Here is a 20,693-nt window from a genome sequence, read left to right on the forward strand (position 1 = left end):
TACTGATGTGCCCTGTACACATACAACCAAAACAAATGCCATTCTCTTTTCAGAATGCAATCTTTTCACCATGAGTCCTCTTTTCCAATAGAGAACACAACTCCAAAGTGTGTTGACATCTACGAAACAATCAACCCTTGTTACTGGGTGAAACAATTTATTTTCCTTTGCCGTGACGTAGTCTCAAAACTGCTTCTTTTAGGTTTAATATGAGATTTATTTTGGTTCAGCATCTTCCTTGCTGCTGTCAATGGAGCATCTTGAATGCTTCCGAACACTGGATCAGTCATTATTCTTACTAGCCTTTCAATGAAATTCATACAGTTACTTATATTTTGTATTTTAAATGCATATTTCTGAAAGTATCACTGAAAGTAGCTCTTTGATTGACAGTTTCATGTAACTCACAGACTTCTGTTCTCCATTTTTCCCTACAAATACTGAATATTTTCCATGGAATTGCAACAACTTCTCAGGATCAAACTGCAATCTTGTAAAGCTTTGGCATCTTAATTTTTTATATTTGTCCATGAAAGAGCCTTTTCAATGTATGCAGATGCAATTGTGTCCTGATCACCAAAATGTTCCTATAATAAAACTTTAGCCTTTAGATATCCTCTGTCAGCAGGCCTATGCTGGCAACTTCTTACAATCTCCCTTGGATCCTGGTCAGGGTTGGGGAGTAACAGAATACATGTAACGGGAATATGTATTTAAAATACAAAATATAACTAACTTTATTCCACTACGGTTACAATTTAAATCATTGGTATTTTGAATAAAGTTACATTCCAAAAGTATTTTGATTACTGAAGAGATTACTTTGCATTTTATCGTCATTTGTTTCATTTAATATTTAGTCCTTTAGATGGGAAACATTTATACATAGAAATGATGCGATCTAAAGTGCATTTGAACAGCGGTGAAACACTTTCTTATGATGTGTTACATTCATACGAGCAGACAGAGAAGTACGTTTGAAGTAAGTTTGGAGCAGAAGAAATAGAAATAAACCTTATGTATATTGTCAGCTTTACGCTAAGATAAAATGCTTTTTCTAGCCATTTACATGCACATGTTACAAGACACCATCAGATTTATTTATCAAGAAAATTCACGTTAGATTATAATTTCCTTTTTTTCTAGAAATACCTTTGATGTTAGGGCAAAAATCATACTCTTGATCATTTTTGTATTGTTTTCCTGTAAAAATATCTAAAAATCCTTAAAACAAGATCAGTTTGATTGATCTTGTTTTAGAAACAGCACTGCGTAAGATATTTGGGTTTTTCAGAGAATGTATTTTTAACGTGTGTATTTTGTCTTACTGTACTGACAGAGATTTTATAGTCAAAACAAGAGAAATAATCTAGAAGTGCTGAAGAAGTAATCCAAAGTATTTAGAATACATTACTGACCTTGAGTAATCGAACAGAATACATTACAAATGACATTTTACAGCATGTATTCTGTGATCTGTAGTGGAATACATTTTAAAATGAACCCTCCCAACCCTGCCCCTGGTGTACTGTTCAAGGAAGTATAGATGATCACTAGAGCTTTCAGTTTTACACTCAACAACATTTTCAAAGGATTTCATGAAGGCATGATACTGCAGGGGGTTACCATCAAACACTTCTTTTATGCAAAGAGGACAGACATTGTTGTTGAATCAATAATGAAATAATTTCATTTTGTTTATCCATAGTATGGAGAACTTGATCAGTGTTACCTGAACCAGCATTAGCACTACATTCATATGGAGCATTGGTGTTTACAGAAACACTCTGGGTGGGCTGATATGATCTTGGAATAGTCTGAGGATAAAGAGTCGGGGAAACGTTCCTTTTTGGCTTTGCACCCAAGTCAGCATAATCCTTAGATTGGTCAATTCATTTTTGAGTCCCAGCTCTCAAAGGAATAAATGATTTTGCCTCAGCATTGAGTGTTATACCTTGTCCTTTGTCCAAATAAGAATTCATTTCATCGGACCGATGAGTTACATCACTTTTACCACAAGACACATTTGAGCACTTAAGCACCTTCACTTTGGCCATTCATGCAGCGATTTCCATCTTTCTTTTTCCTTAAGCGTTGTTCTTCTATTGCATGCTTCACCTCCAATCATTTTTGAAGTACCATCAGAGCTGCTGTATTGGCATCTGCCTTAATACGTGCAGAAGAGCTTGTTGAAGTTCTTGTAGCACACGTATTTTCTTGTGTTTTCTGGATCTTTTGCGATTAATGTTTGAGATGCTGTGACTTGGATTTATGTCATCTTGGATGTTATGTAATGGAATGAGACAAATTCTGCATTCTTGAGTTGTTCAGAGCTCTTTAAGTATGTTTACAATTCCTCCCTCGCTCTGAAATGGGCACTGGTTGATCCTCATCAGTAATGTTTGTATTATAAAAGCATGGGTGTATTTGTATATGCTTGAGGACCACTCCATCTGTTTAGTTTGCTCATCCTCAGGTCATGATGGAATAACTGAATCATGACGTTTGATTCAGCAATGCGTCCATAAACAAACAGCGTATACCTGCAAACTCTTTCCAAACAGATTAAAGCACAAAATCACAACCCAATGGTCTTCCGCTTCAGCTTCAACGAACAGGTCCAAACTATCCTCCATGTGAGAATCCCAATCGTGAAATAATCAATTTCCAGTTAAACAAGTCCATATTCCATCAGCAGAGCGTTTGATATGATTATCCAGTATGCCGACGGAGCTCTTGGCGTAATCCAAAGTACATTCGAACTTCTTGCATTAATTTGTTGACTAATATTCCAGCGATTTCAATAAAAACAAACAATTTGCCGCTGAGGGGTTAAACAAGGAGTTAACTTCTGTGGTTCGTCAACAAGATAGTCCAAAATGCTTGCTTTAACACTTTATTTAATGATCATCCAACATGTAAGGATCATTGCATTTAAAAACATAAGTTCAGATGATTAGTGTTATTAAAATACATTTTTGATACTTTGAACCATTTGTAAGTTCAACAAAAATATGTGCACCTAGCTCACCCCCCTTTCTCCTTACTACACATAAAACTACAGGTGTTTTAAACCTGGCTAATCAACGATACACACATTATCCCATACTCACATGACATTTAGAATTTAAACGGACATCACACAAATTACATGGCTCCAACACAACTAGACGTTAAAATATTGTCAAAAATTCTGGCTAACTGATTAAGTAAAGTTATGACATCTCTTATAGATCAGGTGGGGTTTATTCGGGACCGCAACTCTTCTGATAACATTAGGCGTTTCATCAATATCATGTGGTCAGTGGCGAATGATCAGAGTCCGGTCGCTGTCATCTCACTTGATGCCGAAAAGGCGTTTGATATGGTAGAATGGGATTATCTTTTAAAGATTTTTTTTAGATATATGGGTTCAGGAATACTTTTATTGGATGCATTAAGTTACTTTATAGACAGTGGTGATCCATACAAATGGATACATTTCAGATTATTTTACTCTAGACAGGGGCACACAGGAGGGTTGCCGGGCGCCTTCTAGTGGCCAAAAAAGGGCATTAAGTATTTGGGCATTTTATTCCCAGCAAATTTGTCTGATTTAGTTCATTTTTGAGTTAATTTTGAGCCCTTAATAAAAAGGTTTTCGAGTGATGTGGGCAGGTGGGCTTCATTACATTTATCTATTATTAGGAAGGTTAATATTATTAAAACTAACTGTTTTCCAAAATTCAACTGCTACCGTCTCTCCCTATAGATGTCCCCCTCTCTTATTTCAATTGATAGCATAGCGACGTCCTTCATTTGGAATGGTAAATGTCCCAGGCTACATTTCAGTAAATTTCATATACCGATTGACAAAGGTGGGCTAGGCCTACACAAGATTTAGTTTTATTATTAGTCATTCAGTCTCAGACATTTGTCTCATTGGTCACTTCTACCTGAGAGAGCCCCTCCCTGGTTTTGTGTTGAACAGGAAGTTCTTGCCCCTATTTCACCAATTCAAAACCTTTCTATGAAACTAATCGGAGAATTTAAGTTACGCCCCGTTATCTCACATTTGCACATGATTTGGACAAGAGTGGCCAGAGTATTTAATTTGGACATTTATTTAAATGTTCCCTCAAGCATATGGCTGAACCCATAATTATGTATTAATAAGTCCCCTTCCTGCTGATCGGAGTGGATTGTGAGGGGGTTACTACACTTGGTACCTATATGAGAGTGGAGTGTTGAGTTCCTTTGAAAATTTGGTTCAACATTTTGGGACTCCCAGATCTCAGTTCTTTAGGCATTTACAGCTGCACCACCTGCCCTTTACTATTTTTGGGAGTAGCATACACACCCCTAAAGCGGCAGATACTCTGTGAGTGGTGATTACTGCTTTTGGAAAAGTTCATGATGCATCAATTACTCCCTGCTAATTCAGAGTTCGGGGGACAGAGCTTCAACTTCTCTTAAGAGATTATGGAAGAAATATTAATTTTAATGTAAATTTGGTATTGGAGGAGGGAGTGTGGGCTAGGATTCTAAAAAACGTCAAGTCTACATCTAGAGATGCAAGAGTGTGCCTTATACAATTTAAGATTTTACATAGATTCTATTGGACCCCTCTAGAATGTATAAGCTATTATATACACATCCACCTGCTGGCTATGCCAATTGGAGGATGGAGACACGGCCCATGTTTTTTGGTGGTGTGTTGAAATCCAGGGTTCACAGCTTTGTGTGTGATATGTTGGGTACTCGGGTTTCGTTTTGCACCAGATTCTGTGTTTTGGGTGATGGCATGGTCATTGATGTGGGGAATAGACACATAGACAGTTGGGTTCTGACCAGTGTTATGATCGCCAGGCAGATTATTTTGGGGTTGGAGGTCAGCTGGTGCGTCCCCAATTCGGGAGTGGTGCACGGAGATGGGGAGGGTGGTGGCTTTTGAGGAGGTGTCATTTAGAAGATGGGGTACCTTGGATTTGTTGTTAGGAAATGGGGCAACTATTTGGAGATTTGGAGGGCTCTCGGGGTGGGGTGTTGGAGAAAGTAGTGTAGTTTTAAATGTGTATGATTATTATATATATATATATATATATATATATATTTTTTTTGTGTGTGTGTGTGTGTGTTTGTGTTTGTTTCCTTTTTGTATGTGTATATACTCATGTGTGACCACAGGGATGTTTGTTGGGGGTCAGGGTTGAGGATTGGGAGGAGTGGTTGTGGGGTTTAAATGTTGATTTTATGTATATATGTTTTTCTTTTCTTCATTCATTGTAAGAATCAATACAAAATGTTAATTACAAATAATTAAGGTTGAAAAAGTGTTGTTACTATGTGCTAAATCCGAACAGGAAAGTACTGAACTCCATAGAGTGCTGCAGGTTACAGGATGTGTGAATTATACTTAATGCTGAGACATCTTAAGGAAGGGGCAATGAGGAAACTGTTGACATTATATAACAGAGTATGGAAGGAAGGTAGGCTTCGAAAAGCATGGAAAGAAGCTATAATAATTGCTATTAGGAAGCCTGGGAAGGATCCATCTAAGCCCACTAATTATAGGCCGATAGACCTTACATGGAATATATGTAGAATTATGGAAAGGATGGTCAAGAAAGGTTAACATATTCGTTGGAAAAGAGAGGACTAATAACAAAATACCAGAGTGGATTTAGAAAAGGAAGAGGAACAATGGATCCTATTGTGTGTCTGGAAAATGAAATGAGAAAAGCACAGATAAATAAAGAATCAGTTATAACGGTGTTTGTTGATTTTGAAAAAGCACATGACATGATGTGGAAAGAGGGTCTTCTGATAAAACTAAAAATTATGAATATAGGAGGAAGAATTTTCAAGTGAATAAATTATTTTATGGGAAATAATTCAGGTAAGGGCAGGAAATGAAATATCAAATAGACATGAAATACAAAAAGGGACTCCACAAGGAAGTGCAATAAGTCCATTAATGCTTTCTATAATGATTAATGATGGGTTTTCTCAAGTTCATGTGGGAATAAACGGGAAATGAGGATGTGGCTAAATTAGCAAAACAGACAGTAGCGGTAATGCACCATTTACGTTGGATGGCACCCGCAGTTAAAACCCAAGAAGAAGAAGAAGAAGAAGAAGAAGCTCTGACGTCTGTTCACACTCCAGTACAGGAGGTGGCGGTAAACAGTTGTTAATTTACTCCGACATATGACGTGAATGGATGTCTGCTGCAGCACTGGACTCATATACTGTACTGTATATACACGTATATTAATCAGTACGGTTAGATCGAAACGAAAAACTGTACTTTTATTCTATTAATTGATCAGATAACGCCGAATAGCGCATTTCTGTTTTGAATCGACACGCTAAAATATGTTTAGAACCCTTCACACGTCAAACGTGAAACATTCATCTTTATTGTGTTATTTGATCCAGCTCATATCGCGGCAGTTCTTCTGGCAGTAAAGATAATTTGTCCAGGATGAACAGCTGTAAAGACGGTCTGATCTCCGTGTACAGCTCATGGTCGATCTCGTCACAGAAGCAGCTGTCTGACGTCATCATTACAACACAAAACAACAAACCCACTGATGACGCCTGCAGCTTTCAACATGACAGGTGAGTGTCACTTTCACCTGATCGGAGCTGCTCACTGAAGTGTTATTTAAACATCAATACTGATGTTAGTTTATACGTTTAAAAAGCCTTTACACTCCAAGCCCAACTTCAGCGTGTTCAGTGTGATCATGAGGTCTCAGTTGACTTTAAACGAGTGGATGCAGGTGTATCTCTACAGGTGTGAAGCAGTGTGTTTGGATCGAGCAGAGGAGGACTGTCCATGTGTCATCACGCTGATGTGTACACCAAACTCTCCAGCTGTGATCAGCAGTCTTCAGGTGCTCAGTGAAGCACGCACTATTGAAGTGTACTCGCTGTCTGGAGAATACTGGGGCACCTGCCGTGGGGAGCAAGTTCAAAGATCACACAGTGACGGGTATTTTAAGAACAGTTTATAGGTATAAACATTACCATGTGTAGACTGGAATCATCATGACTGACTGCTGCTGTTTTCTGTTAGTTTTGAGGACAAGAGCTCTTTCTACAGGAATTGTGTGGTGTTGGAAAGTCCTGCTGCATCCTGTGAGATGAAGGTATGGAGAGCTTGTCATTGAATGTCTCATTAGAAACATTCAGACTGACTACACAACTGTGTTGTGTCTCTGTACAGCTGCTGTCTCTGGGTGGACGCTCCTCTGTGGCTATCGTCTGCCTAAGTGTGGGACTGGAGACGCTCAAGGACAGGCAGGAAAGTGCGAGCGTGGATCCAGGCATTGACCTTCAGCGTGTGCAGGCTATGATGGAGGAGATGGGCACCACCCTCTCACCAGGAGCTCAGAACCTCATGGAGCTGGTGCAGTGCCAGCAGAAGGTCGTGAACCTGTCTTTTATTGAAGTAGACTTCTTTATCATCATGACTACTCTGATCTTTGCAACATTGGTGATGTTATATATTCAAAACACTACACATAGAATACTGTAGTAAGCACATAGCAATGCACTGTCAAGCACACATAACACCCTAGCATCATGGCAGCGAGTATTGCGCAGGAAAGCACCACTCGTATGATTTCTTGTAGGCGTTTCTTGCAGTAGTCTCTTAGTGTCGGACATCACCAGACATTTTTGCCCACTGCTTGCAGAACAGCTTTAGCTGTGTGTTGTTTTTTCTTGTCTTTTCTGTTGCCAAAGTAACTTCTTTTCAACATGTGTGATCATTTCTCATTTACCTCGAGGTTGTTGATCTTCTCATTGCATGCTGCCATTTACTTTTATTAAAAGATGCAGAGTTAATGCCATTTTTTATACCAAGTCATTTTCCCTGAGTATTGCAGCAGGGTCACAAATGCCACCCAAAATGCCACCGAAATACAAAATGAGGTGCGTTTTAATTGATTTAATTCTTATAGTTCACCACAAACATCAAATGATGGAGAAAGGAGTTCTTAATGTTATCTAATGGACAAAACAGACAGAAATCAAGTATTTTCAGCCAATGTAAGGCACATTTGAATTACCACAGTAGCACATCAAGTTTGTTTGCAAGCGTTAACGTTGGCGTTGACGCTCTGACCCCAATCATGAATGTGACTTCACAATTGCTTTAACAAAGCAGATGGCTACAGTCTACCGGCAGATTAATATTGTGGAGGATGAGAGTTTAAGGGATTTAAAGGCCATTGGAATGAATACGTTTTGACATTGCAATAAGACTAGTTCTTTCAATTAGTCAAACTCCCACTTTGACTTGGGGAAACATTTAATGTTACTTGAATTGGTGATATTTTAGTGCATTTCTTTATATTTTGAAAAGTTTGTCTGGAAATGTTAATAAAGCATTATAGTGCTATTACATATCGTTTTGTTTTCTCTCCTCGGATGGAAATAAATGCATTTCGACCGGAAAATTAGTATATTTAGAGTCACATTACAGCACTTTCAAAATTATGCGATTAATCGCGATTAAAAATTGACTGACAGCACTATTAAACTGACATAAACAGATGACATACCGCTTGTTTTAAATGGTTTATTTTAACATAATGGTAAAAAAAATCAAATTCAGGGGCAAAAATTGACATTAATGTAAAAGTTAATATCTGTCACTGATTTGCAGGGGTCCACTTTTAATATTGTTCCCAGAAATTTGATCTACCTCCTCCCAGTGTCTCAAATAACTGTTTCAAATTTCAACAGGTCCAACACTTCTGAATAACCTTTTCTTAAAAATGTCTATATTCTGATATATATTGTTACAGTCTATAATATATCATTGTCATGGCTTTTTGCTTGTATCACACACCCCTTGTAGGTACTTCACTTACTTATTTCCTTTTTCCTTTTGTTTCATTCCAAACCTTTTAATATTGGACAACAGTTTCTTTGAGGCTGTGCATTGGGTAGTTCTTCATCACAATTGAACAGTCCCTCTCTTTGTGTATTGTGTTCAGAATAAATCAGACATGCTGGGTGGATTCATTCCTTTGCTCATGGGAGGAGGAGCTTTAAGCTGTCTGTCAAGAGGAGGTGGAGCTTCCAGATCTGTAGGGATGGAGTCAGGTCAACATCAGCCGAATCTGTCCAGCAGTGAACACGACCAGATCCCAGGTGTCATGTCGTCTCTGCTGAGCTCTAACACAGACCCGATCAGCCCAGGGCTGTTGCCCATGTTGCAGAGCGTATGTGGTCAGGTCACACGCCTCCGTCTGGAGGAGGCCACGACTCCAGAGAGGAAGAGGAATGGAGAGCGGTAAGTGTGTCATATGTGTTCAGTTGTGAGTGCAAATACTTTCTAAATGGTAGTGCTGAAAAATACATATATAAATCACGAGAATTCTGAAGGCATTTACAAAACTAATGTTGGGTTAGTAACTCAAAAATCAATCCACTACAAATGAAGAATTACTCATCTTTAATTGTAATCAGACTACTTCGTCATAAAGGAAACACATTACTAAATACTTGCTTTCTAAAACACTTTTTCAACCCAACAAATTCAAATGAATGTCTATATTTCATTTATTGTCACACCCGTCAACTGTTTTACATATGATTTTAGTAATGTGTAAACCAAGTAATGTACTTAAAAGTAATTGATTACAGTAACTCAGATTACACTCAATACCCGATGATTTGTCTTTCCTTCCTGGAACACAATGTGAAATGTTGAAAATCTGTACATTCTTCTCCAAACAATGAATATGGATGGGACTGGGACTGAGGATGAATATCTGTTATGAAATAGTAGTCCATACGACCCGTGTGCTTCTGAAGTCATATGATAGCTTAGTGTGAGGAACAGTGGGCTCTCAAATTCAATTCAAATATGGTGCATCAAGATGTTAGGTTTGATGTCACACACATGTCAAAGTTGGTCTTGCTGCACCATAAACGGTTTCGATTTGAAATCATTATTCCAAACACGGTTTCAAAGAAATATGATGCCATTTTACAGGACTATGTGATCCTACAGTGTAAATATTACAAAATAAAGCACCATAAATATTATAAAAGTAGTCTATATGCCTTGTGTGCTTTATTACTAAATATTTTCTGAAGCTGTATGATATCAAGAATGTGTGCTGCTGGAAACTTGCAGAGAAGACCAGTAGACTTGGTTAAAGCTTCAGCATTGCAGTCATCAAGTCTAACTATATAAAGACATTCAATGGGCAGGTTTTAGAGGTGTTGGCCTTACACAGGGGTAAAGCAGAGGTGAAAAATCTACCCCCATCTGTGAACTCCAGCACACCAAACGCACCTTTTCACCACAATTTGTTGGCGTGATTTAAACATTTTGGAAAAGAAACAATAGATTCCTAAGAACCCGATTCACACCTGGAACATTCGCGCACCGACAAAGCACATTCTTTTTTTTATGGTGAATGGGTCAGGTTTTTTTTTTCTTCGTTTGTTGATTACATGCCCTGACCAATAGAATATGAGCTTTAGATCACGTGTCAGAAGCCGTTGCAGTTACCAGCACCAGTGCAACTGCTGGCGCTAAAGCACAGAAAACAGTTTTGATCACCGACATCTTTCCCTTTGTACCACTTTTTTTAAATAAACAACTTACGAATCTTAAAAGTTCTCTTACGAGAGGTTCTCTCGTATTGCGTAAGCTAGCTTACGCTACGCTACGGGAAAGATTCATCTTTTCTGAGATATTGAAGCCAAAAAATTATCCTTAATTTTGTATCCATTGTCAACGCAGTGCAGCAACTGCATACCTTGAGCTGGCTAGCTAGCGAACTTGAGTGAACTTGCGTCCAATGACAGGCGCCCGCGCCGTCACTGCATCAAAGCCCACCAAAATGGGCGTGGCTAGAGTGCATATGAGCGTAAGTTCGTAGGCTGGAACCCTGATTTTCATCTATTCAGCGAAGCTCTTCGCATCTCTGAACTGCAGAAGCTGCGTCGCCGTTCGAGGGGCATCTAGCAAGCTTGGACAGCGCTCGAAGAAGCCGGCCGTCTTCTCCACCTTCAGCTATCCTGCGAGCTACGCCATCCGGCGACATATCCTTTTTAGAGCAAGCAAGTTCCTCAGCGAACTTCACAAAAAGAGCAACGAGCGTCTTTTTTAAGACGCCTCGCACCACCTGCGCCTCATGCCGCGCCCCCCTCTCAGCGCCGGAGACCGCCACCTCATCTGCGCTCTCTGCCTGGGACTGGAACATGCAGAGCTCGCCCTCGCTGACGGCGGATGCGACCTCTGCGAGGAGCTTCCGATGTCGACCCTGCGGGCTCGACTCGAAGCACTCAAAACTGAAGCCGCCGCGCCGCCTTTCGTTTTTGGGCCTTGCAGTCAATTGGACCAAGAGCTCACTACAGCCCAGTCAGGCAGTTTCCTTCCTTGGAATAGAACTAGACTCCATGGCGATGACGGCTCGCTTATCTACACAGCGCGCGCGCCGTGTTCAGCGACTAGCCGCGTCCTTTCAGATGAACAGCCTCACGCCTCTGAAAAAATTTCAGAGAATGCTAGGTTACATGGCTTCAGCCGCAGCAGTACTTCAGCTGGGCTTACTGTGCATGCGCCCGCTTCAGCATTGGCTAAACACCCGCGCGTCTCGCCGGGCTTGGGCCACGGGCCGCCAGCCGATCAGAGTGACTCAGACCTGTATCTCAGCTCTGCAGCCGTGGGCAGTGGCCGAATGGTATCAAAAGCTCCTTCACAGAAATTGTCTGGAAATGATGCGTGCGCTTCCTCCCGGTCATTCAGGGTCACCACGTACTGGTCCGTTCGGACAACAGATCTGTGGTATCCTATCTAAACCGTCAGGGCGGTGTCAGATCCAGGAACCTCTTCCATCTGACAAAACGCATACTGAGTTGGTCCCAGTGCCACCTGCGCTCGCTGAGGGCGACGCACGTGCCAGGCCACCTGATCGACGGCCCAGACAGACTGTCCAGAGACAATATTTCCCCAGGGGAATGGTCCCTGCACGCTCAAACAGTCCAGAAGTTATGGAGTATATTCGGCAGAGCAGAGATAGACCTCTTTGCGTCAGAAGAGAACTCTCACTGCCCAGTATTTTTCTCGAAAAGCGAGGACGCGCTGGCCCAGGACTGGCCTAGGACTGGCCCAACCGCCCGCTTTACGCCTTCCCTCCCGTCTCGCTATTGCCACAGGTAATGCAGAGGATCAGGGAAACGCGTCACTCGGTGCTCCTCATAGCCCCGCGCTGGGAGAATCAGACATGGTTCCCGGAGCTTACGCGGCTGTCACTGACAGCCCCGTGGCCCATTCCAGTGAGAGCAGATCTCCTCTCTCAAGCTCGCGGCACGATCTGGCATCCCCACCCAGAGCGCTGGGCGCTGCATGCGTGGGTGATCAACGACTACCCGTCGCTTTGCCAGAAGGGGTAATAAACACTATCATACACGCTAGAGCCCTTTCCACGAGAAGACTCTATGCGTCCAAATGGTCTGTGTTTTCAAAATGGTGCACTGACAGAGACCTGGACCCACGGACATGTGGGGTGTCGTCGCTGCTCGTGTTTTTACAAGAGCTGCTGGATAAGGGCAGATCGCTATCCACGCTCAAAGTGTACGTGGCGGCCATCGCGGCGTTCGCTGAACCCCTGCACGGCCAGTCACTGGGAAAAAAACGAGCTGGTCATCCGCTTCCTCAGGGGAGCTAGAAGGATGAACCTCCCGCGCCCCCCATCGGTTCCTATCTGGGATCTTTCCGTAGTTCTCGAAGCTATGAAAGCCCCCCCTTTCGAACCGCTTCAATCCGTGGATTTGAAATACCTTTCACTCAAAACCGTTTTTCTGACTGCCCTGTCATCAGTTAAACGTGTGGGAGACCTTCACGCGCTATCTGTCAGCGCTGCGTGTCTTGAGTTTGGACCAAGTGACTCGAAGGTCATTTTAAAGCCTAAACACGGCTATGTCCCCAAGGTGATCGGTACTCCTTTCAGAGCACAAATCATTTCCCTATCGGCGCTGCCAGCATCCGATAGCGAACGCGACGCCAATCTCCTTTGCCCAGTCAGAGCACTGAGATTGTATACTGCGCGCTCCGCCTCTTTCAGACGCTCTGAGCAACTTTTCGTTTCGTTCAGAGGGCGCACCAAGGGTTTCGCCGCCTCGAAACAGACACTGTCTAGATGGATAGTGGACGCTATTGCTGCCGTGTACGCGTCAAAGGACCTACCATGCCCGTTAGGCATTAGGGCTCACTCCACTAGAGGCATGGCCTCTTCGTGGGCATGGTCCAGCGGGATTTCCATTCAGGACATATGTGTGGCAGCGGGCTGGGCTTCCCTCCACCTTTGTCAGATTTTACAATCTGGAAGTGCCCGCCCTGCAGGCGAAATTACTAGCGGTTTAATACACTACAGCTCCCCTGGTGAGCTGCACTGATGGGACACATTCCAAACAGACCGGCACCGCCGCTCTGTCGTTCCCTTCCCACTATGTGCTTATGTATTACACACACACTGGCCCGCACTCTTGTCGGCCAAATATTATTTCCCCACTCACAAGGGCTCCCCCGGGTCCCCTCACCCCCGGGGCTCATGCAGTGGATGCTTGGCGCGCACGGCATTGACAATGGGTTCCCGTAGCGTAAGCTAGCTTACGCAATACGAGAGAACCTCTCGTAAGAGAACAAATCGGTTACCTTACGTAACCTCGGTTCTCTCTAGAAGAGGGAATGAGTATTGCGTAGCCGGCCGTGCTCGCGCCACGAGCGATTTTCGCTTCATTCAATGCCTACGAACTTACGCTTATATGCACTCTAGCCATGCCCATTTTGGCGGGCTTTGATGCAGTGACGGCGCGGGCGCCTGTCTTTGGACGCAAGTTCACTCAAGTTCGTCTATAAGCTGCAGCAGTTGCCGCAGAGCAACCTATGAGCTCGCTAGCTAGCCCGCTCAAGGTATGCAGTTGCTGCACTGCGTTGACAATGGATACAAAATTAAGGATAATTTTTTGGCTTCAATATCTCAGAAAAGATGAATCTTTCCCGTAGCGTTGCGTAAGCTAGCTTACGCAATACTCGTTCCCTCTTCTAGAGAGAACCGAGGTTACGTAAGGTAACCGATTCGTTTTTCTTTGCCAAATAATAATTCTAATAATTCACTCTGAATAGATGTCTTTGCATCAAAGTGCCTTTGTTTACCAGTAATGTGGTGATGTTGGTTGAGTTTGGGGTTTTATTGTGTGGATTATACAGACTTTGAGTGTTTAGATGGCATCGTGTTTCATTTTTAACATGCAGGGTTTTGAGCAAATGTATAATATATTTATTAGGGATGTACCGAAATTTCAGCCACAGAAAATTTTTGCAAAAAATATATGCCTCCCCACCCATCATTGCTCAGCTTTCACTCACAACCGCGACAATCCTCTTGACTACTGGTAAAAGAACAAAGATCGCGGACTGCACGCATGTATTTATCTGCCCCAAGCACCAGCACACAGAGAGAGAGAGAGAGAGAGAGAGAGAGAGAGAGCATTCAGTGCAGCATCTCATGTTCTTGATGAGAAGAGGAAATGTCTCTCCTGCCAGAAAGCTGAGCAACTTTTGTTCTTGTAGAGAAACATGACACTTTTAATTCAATAAAAACCAGTTTGCTGTGTGTAGCACTTACATTAAAATTTGTTTAGCCCTGCAAAACTTTGTTCTTCACTTGAGGCTACATCTGTCGTTTACAGTTTGAGGTTGCTTTTAGTTCTATTACTGATGTTTTGCACAATCATTTTATATTAAAGTCAAAATATGTCAAGTAATAATTATTAAAGTAATAATAACCGAGTCGAGGCCCTCTGCCGTTCTGTGTTCTGCCTGTTGTTTTCAGTAAAATGACTGAAGCAGATTTCAACTTGTTGAATTTGCAAGATGCTAGCCTAGAGCTGTTTTGCATATCATTATAGTTTTCTACAACGTTACATTTATTGGATAATTGGTAAAAAAGAAAATCTGTTAAATTTGAATGTTAAAGAACTGAATAAAGAATAATATATTTAATATAGTTTTAATATATTTTCTGTCCAATTTTGGTGCGTTACTTTCAATAAAAGTGTGATCATTTTATTGGTTTGTAGTTTTTAAATTCAGATTAATTAAATTCATGAAATTAATAAAGTATAATATGAATACAATTATAAAAAATAAAAAAAAACTTTAAACATTTTCAGTTTTGGCCCAGAATTTTCATTTCGGTGCATCACTAATATTTATAAAGGTATATATGTCAATAAGATATAATCAGTACTGTTCCAATTTTCTACACTACATTCTTTGTAATCACCCCTGAGACTGGATACATTCTGTCCTTAAACTTCAGCAGATGAACTTTGAGGTGAACTGAAATAGTCCTGAATGTTTTCTTTCTCATCACCACACTCATCGTCACTGCTGCCGCTTGTAGAGTGTTTTCATTTATTGATCGGTTCACTAGAACTCACTTGTCTTTCACTTTGAGATTTCATGGTTTACTATTGAACTGGTCAAGTTCTTCTCATCGGTGATGGGTGAAGGGTAGACCAGTGAATGTGTAACAGCAAACATTTGCCTCGCTTTTAATTTGTCATTAAGAAATAAGGCCTTTCATGGGCGATTCATTTTGTATTATTGTGTCGCCTCTGGCGTGCAAAGGCCTTAAAACTGCATTCACACTGGACTTGAGTCCAAGAATTAAAAATAATAAATGTCCATGTGTTACGTGTGAACACCTGCCGGAGCTGGAATGGCAGAAAATGTGTTCCTGGGATCAGACTCTAGAAGACGTGTCATACCATTAACAATTTCAATAATGTAATGCATTTTAGTTATCTAAACTATTATATTTAATATCTAAATGTTTATATTGTTGTTACCAATACAAATATTGCTATTAATGTACACTACCGGTCGAAAGTTTTGTAAAACGTAGTTCTTTATTTATTTATTTATTATTATTTATTTTTTTGACAATTTAGAATAATAGTAAAGTCATCAAACTATGGAATAACAGAAATGGAACTATGGGAATAATGTTGTGATGAAACAAAATCCAAAATAAATCACAACTGTGTTATATTTGATCATTTTTAAAGTAGTCACTCTTTGTCTAGAATTACAGACATTTTCTCCAGCAACTTCTTGAGGAATCACCCTGAGATGCTTTTAAACAGTATTGAAGGAGTTCCCATCTATGTTGGGCACTTATTGGCTGCTTTTCTTTATTATTTGGTCCAAGTCAACAATTTCAAAAACTTTATAATGAAATAAATTAATATGGTGGCACAATTATATTTTTATCTACAAAACTAATTCCAAACATTTAAGAATAAACCTTCAGATCAAAAGATTTTTAAGATCACGAGAAACATTTCAGTCAAGTGTTTGAAATGTTTTGTAGTGCACATCTTTACTTTATATTAAAGCAATGTCATGTTGCCTTCATGTGTTTCTCAACGAAAGTTAACGTTGCTTCTTGTTTGTTTTATTATTCAGGTAAATGATCATAATAATAAAGAACATTAATAGAAACAAACAAAGTATTAAAGGATTGAGTTGTTTTCTTTATTCTGTTTAATAATATTGTTGTTAGCCACATTATAGACAGCGGCAGGTATATTAGGCTTCATTTACACGGCAAGGTCTGAACAGATCCGATATTTTAACACGTACCTATTTTTTTGTTGCACCTGTTTGCCCTCCTATAAGACATAACTGTCTGTATTTACATAATCCATTCACATGACAGGCATTATGTATAATGCATAAGCACATTTTATCATTCATGCACATTGCCGCTTTTATTACTTCTGAAACTTAAATGGGAACATTGATCTCTATCATCCCTAAAGAACTGCTATCTTTTGTTGTTTAAGAGTAATGCAATGAATACACCAACAGTGCTTCTGCTATTTTGGACACCCATGTCGATTTTACAGGGAGGATCATATGTGCTGTGGAGGCTTTGAGCAGGTACTGGAGAAGGTTGTGGAGAAGAGAATGGAGGAGATGGAGAGGAGACTAAAGGAACATCTGGACATGCGTCTGGATGCTCTTCAGCAGAGACTGGAGATCACACTTCAACAGGCACTCTCTCAAACACCCCAACATCCACACTAATACACAACCTGAACGCTTTTAAACACTCATATTCTTCAATAAAGGGACATTTAACCAGAATCCATGTTAACTATCCCTTTATATCATTCATGTTTTGCCAACAGTTTGACATTCAAATGTCTGTCCCAAGAGACACCGGTTGAGTGTTTCACTGACTTCACCATTCACAAACCGTTCTTAATAACTGTTTTACTGTTGATGCTACTTATAATGTATTCTTTTATTCAAAAGACATTACTCTCGCTGCTACAAGAAAAACATTCTATCATTTTGACTGTTATAAACGACTTATTCTTACAGATTAGTACACATGTTAATTGTCCGCACAGCTTTAGATGGTGGTTAAAGAGAATGATTGCACTGACTGTCTGTGTTTGTGACGACAGAGGCCTGTAATATTACCTGAATTGCCACTGTGAATTGACTTTGTGTAAGTATGTTTACACTGATCATACTGGAGAACTAAAGACAAAAAAAAGAAACAATATTAAAAGCTATTTATACTAAAACTAATATGCTTTGTCTGTGTTATTATTCAGGTGGATCTTTGCTAATCATATTTTTAATGGCAGTGCTTAAAGAACTGTTCTGGTTTCAATACAAGTTCTGTGACACAAATAATAATTTCACCTCGTACCTCAGTTTTTAAAAACGAAAAGTGTGTTTACAGTAATGCAGTTACATCGGAAAGTCTATGGGTCAAGACATTTCATCTGGACAAACGTTAAAATACACACTGTTCCGGAGTATAGTCACAAGACTTCCATGTTTACTGCTGTGATAATATTTCCTACTATCTTTGTGTAAACTTTGTGTAAATCATGACCATGAAGAGTGAAAGATGGAAACGTTCACACAATATGCCAAAGGATACAAGACGGAGAGCTCCACCTGCAGGAGTAACATCAGTAACTCATCCACCTAGAAATGTAATCCCACCACTAGAAGGACAATTGGACATCTTTACAGCTCAAATAACACATTTTGCACAAAAGAATGTGCTTTAACAAGCTTAATAGTTCTGTTTTAATCCCTTCGTACAAGTGTCCTATAGACATCCATTGGATGTGCATTACTCTACAGGAGATGTGTGGCACCTGCATTATTCCTTCAAACGCTTGTGAAGAGCATGCCCATATAATCTAGACATGCCACGGACCTCCAAACATGATGATCCGCTTGCAAATGGTTTTCTTGTATATTGTTATTGCACTAAAGACAAAAGTGATTAAATATGATCTGTAAAATATTTATAAAGTTTACAGCGCATCTTATCTTTCTTTTACCCACTAAGTTAAATATAGAAACCTGAAGAGAAACATATTTAATTGAAATCTATTAGTATATCAGTGCAAATAATAAATGTTGTTCCATAGCAACTTAATAGAAAATATTGCTTATATTATTAACCACCAGTGAGCAAGCTGAAAGATTCAACACACGTACAAACTGTTATAAGTATGAACACAGACGGAGAGATGACAATTTATTTTTTATTTCTTGCTATTAAAATTGTTTTTTTTTTCAGTAGAATAAAATAATCCTGATTAATATCATGATTTCAGAGCAGTCTTTAGAAAGCAGCATGAAACGGTATTAAGATATTGTCACATTTTATCTTAATTTAACATTTACTTCAAATTGTTGTGCACTTTGTCCTAGAAACGTCAGCCCCTTTGCACCCCCATGTTCAACTCATTTCCCATGTATTCTCTGTAGTTCATGTTTATTGTGGGTTGTATACACTCAGAGCTCCTACACTGCAGAAAACAACACGTCTGCTTCACATTCCTCATGCACCATATGAACATGAACTTGTGGTATTCTTGGCCGTCGCCCATCAACAGCAAAGGAAAGTTTCCTCATTTGGGCAAAACTCGGCAACAGCTGAATAAACAAACTCCACACTGAAGGGAAATCCACTTAAAGAATTTTGGGAAAATGAACTGTAAGCCCAAATTACTGTAACTAAGAAAAAAGTGAGTTCTAAATGTCATTAAATGCCCAAATTGTACTGCGACCACTTGGATCAAATGACCCATGTTAACCTTAAACACAACCCCACACCTTAATACCTAAACTCTATTTCCACCCTGATTCTGCACCCTAAACCTAATTCACTACCCCTGAACACTATATCATGAACCCTAATTCACAACTGCCGAACTGTAAAATCTCAAACACTAATTCCTACACTTTAAACCATAACATGTCAATTTAGACCCTGATTCCTAATTCCTAAACTCTAGACTCCGACCCTTGTTCCTACATATGAACCCGTTGCCCTTTGTGTTGTGAGTCTGTAGAGTATGATGTGGGTGTCTGTGTTTCTGTCTGCACCGCAGTGATGTTCACTGGTAGATTTGTTCAAACAGTGATCTGTTGTTTTCTTGTGTCCGAGAGAGAGATGTCTGCTTCAGACATGGGTCATCTGGAGGTGGTACCACTGATGAACAGAAGCTGGTTTTGTGCAGAAACCCACACCAGCATGGCTGTTTCTGAATATTTTGGCACCCTACGCAAGATCCCTATTGATGGATCAACAAAAATAGTATATATTTTACCTTTTTATTACACAACGTGAATTTGGTAAATCTTCCTCTGTATTTCCATCAACTAAATAAAGGTTATAGGACAGTATATTTTAAACTTTTTTTTTTTGTTACTTTAAATTTCATAAGAGATATAATACAGCTGAGATGGGGATGCATTAGATAAGAATGATGATATGATTATTCAAAATATTTCATAAGAGATAGAGATGTATTACTGACTTTAAGATTTTATTTCCACGTGTGAATGGAACACTTTTTTGGACAAATGTTTTTTAAATACTACAGCGAAACTTTGCATGTCCTGCGCCCGGACATACGGGTATAAACGGAGGGAAATGCGGTTGTGTGAGCAGCACACAAGACTCACAAGACTGTTAATCTCATCTCTCGGAGTGTATGCTGTTGGATCTACAGCGCATATCAGCGGCTTTCTCCTTCTCTGCACGGCAGTGCAGCTTTGCCCCTGGGCGCTTCGACAGCGCTCTCTAAAAGAGCAATACACGGCGGCGTTAAACGTCCTTTTTAGGACGCGTATTTATAAAGATGCCCTTCCGCCCCTGTGTAGTTCCTGGATGCGGTCGTGTTCTCTCTGCTCCTGACGGTCACAGGCACTGCCGAGGCAGCGTTTTTGGATGGTTCGCGTTCTCACTGCGAGAACCTTACCATGGCAACGTTGTGGTCGCGACTTTCCTTCCTAAAAAGGAACACCACTCCAGCCGCCCCCCGTGTCGCTCCTTCTTCCCACAGGATTTGAGGGCGATTTGGGGATGGCAGCGGGCCACGGGTACTCGGCAGTCCCCCAGGTGGACAGAACGGTTGCAATCCACCTGTGTCCCGAGAACGCCGCCACCTGGTGGGATCACCCGGTGCTCCCCTCCAGGGCCTGTAGGATGATGTCGTCACTGTCCTCCAAAGCCTACAACGCCACCTGACAGGCCGCTTCCGCCTTGCATGCCACGGCCCTCCTGCAAGTCCAACAGGCCAAGGCACTTAAAGATCTGCACTTGGGTAGTCCTTATCCT

At 40.6% G+C, this 20,693-nt stretch overlaps 1 protein-coding gene across 1 annotated transcript; it reads left to right on the forward strand.

The window, feature by feature from the left end:
• Positions 1 to 6,217: 6,217 nt before the first annotated feature.
• LOC127626485 (ATPase PAAT-like) lies at positions 6,218 to 17,629 on the forward strand. The gene is made up of 7 exons (XM_052102291.1): positions 6,218 to 6,232; positions 6,421 to 6,603; positions 6,782 to 6,979; positions 7,064 to 7,136; positions 7,214 to 7,414; positions 8,994 to 9,292; positions 16,936 to 17,629. The coding sequence occupies exons 2-7, from the start codon at positions 6,467 to 6,469 to the stop codon at positions 17,114 to 17,116; spliced, it is 1,089 nt and encodes a 362-aa protein (XP_051958251.1). The 5' UTR covers positions 6,218 to 6,232; positions 6,421 to 6,466; the 3' UTR covers positions 17,117 to 17,629.
• Positions 17,630 to 20,693: the final 3,064 nt, after the last annotated feature.

This window comes from Xyrauchen texanus, chromosome 33 (genome assembly GCF_025860055.1).
Source record: "Xyrauchen texanus isolate HMW12.3.18 chromosome 33, RBS_HiC_50CHRs, whole genome shotgun sequence".
Lineage (NCBI taxonomy): Eukaryota > Metazoa > Chordata > Actinopteri > Cypriniformes > Catostomidae > Xyrauchen > Xyrauchen texanus.

Excerpts from the sequence above, each read along its gene's own strand:
- LOC127626485 (XM_052102291.1), top strand. The coding sequence starts at position 6,467 with ATGAACAGCTGTAAAGACGGTCTGATCTCCGTGTACAGCTCATGGTCG. Across the intron at positions 7,415-8,993 it reads TGGTGCAGTGCCAGCAGAAG|AATAAATCAGACATGCTGGG; the intron begins GTCGTGAACCTG and ends TATTGTGTTCAG. Across the intron at positions 9,293-16,935 it reads AGGAAGAGGAATGGAGAGCG|GGAGGATCATATGTGCTGTG; the intron begins GTAAGTGTGTCA and ends TCGATTTTACAG.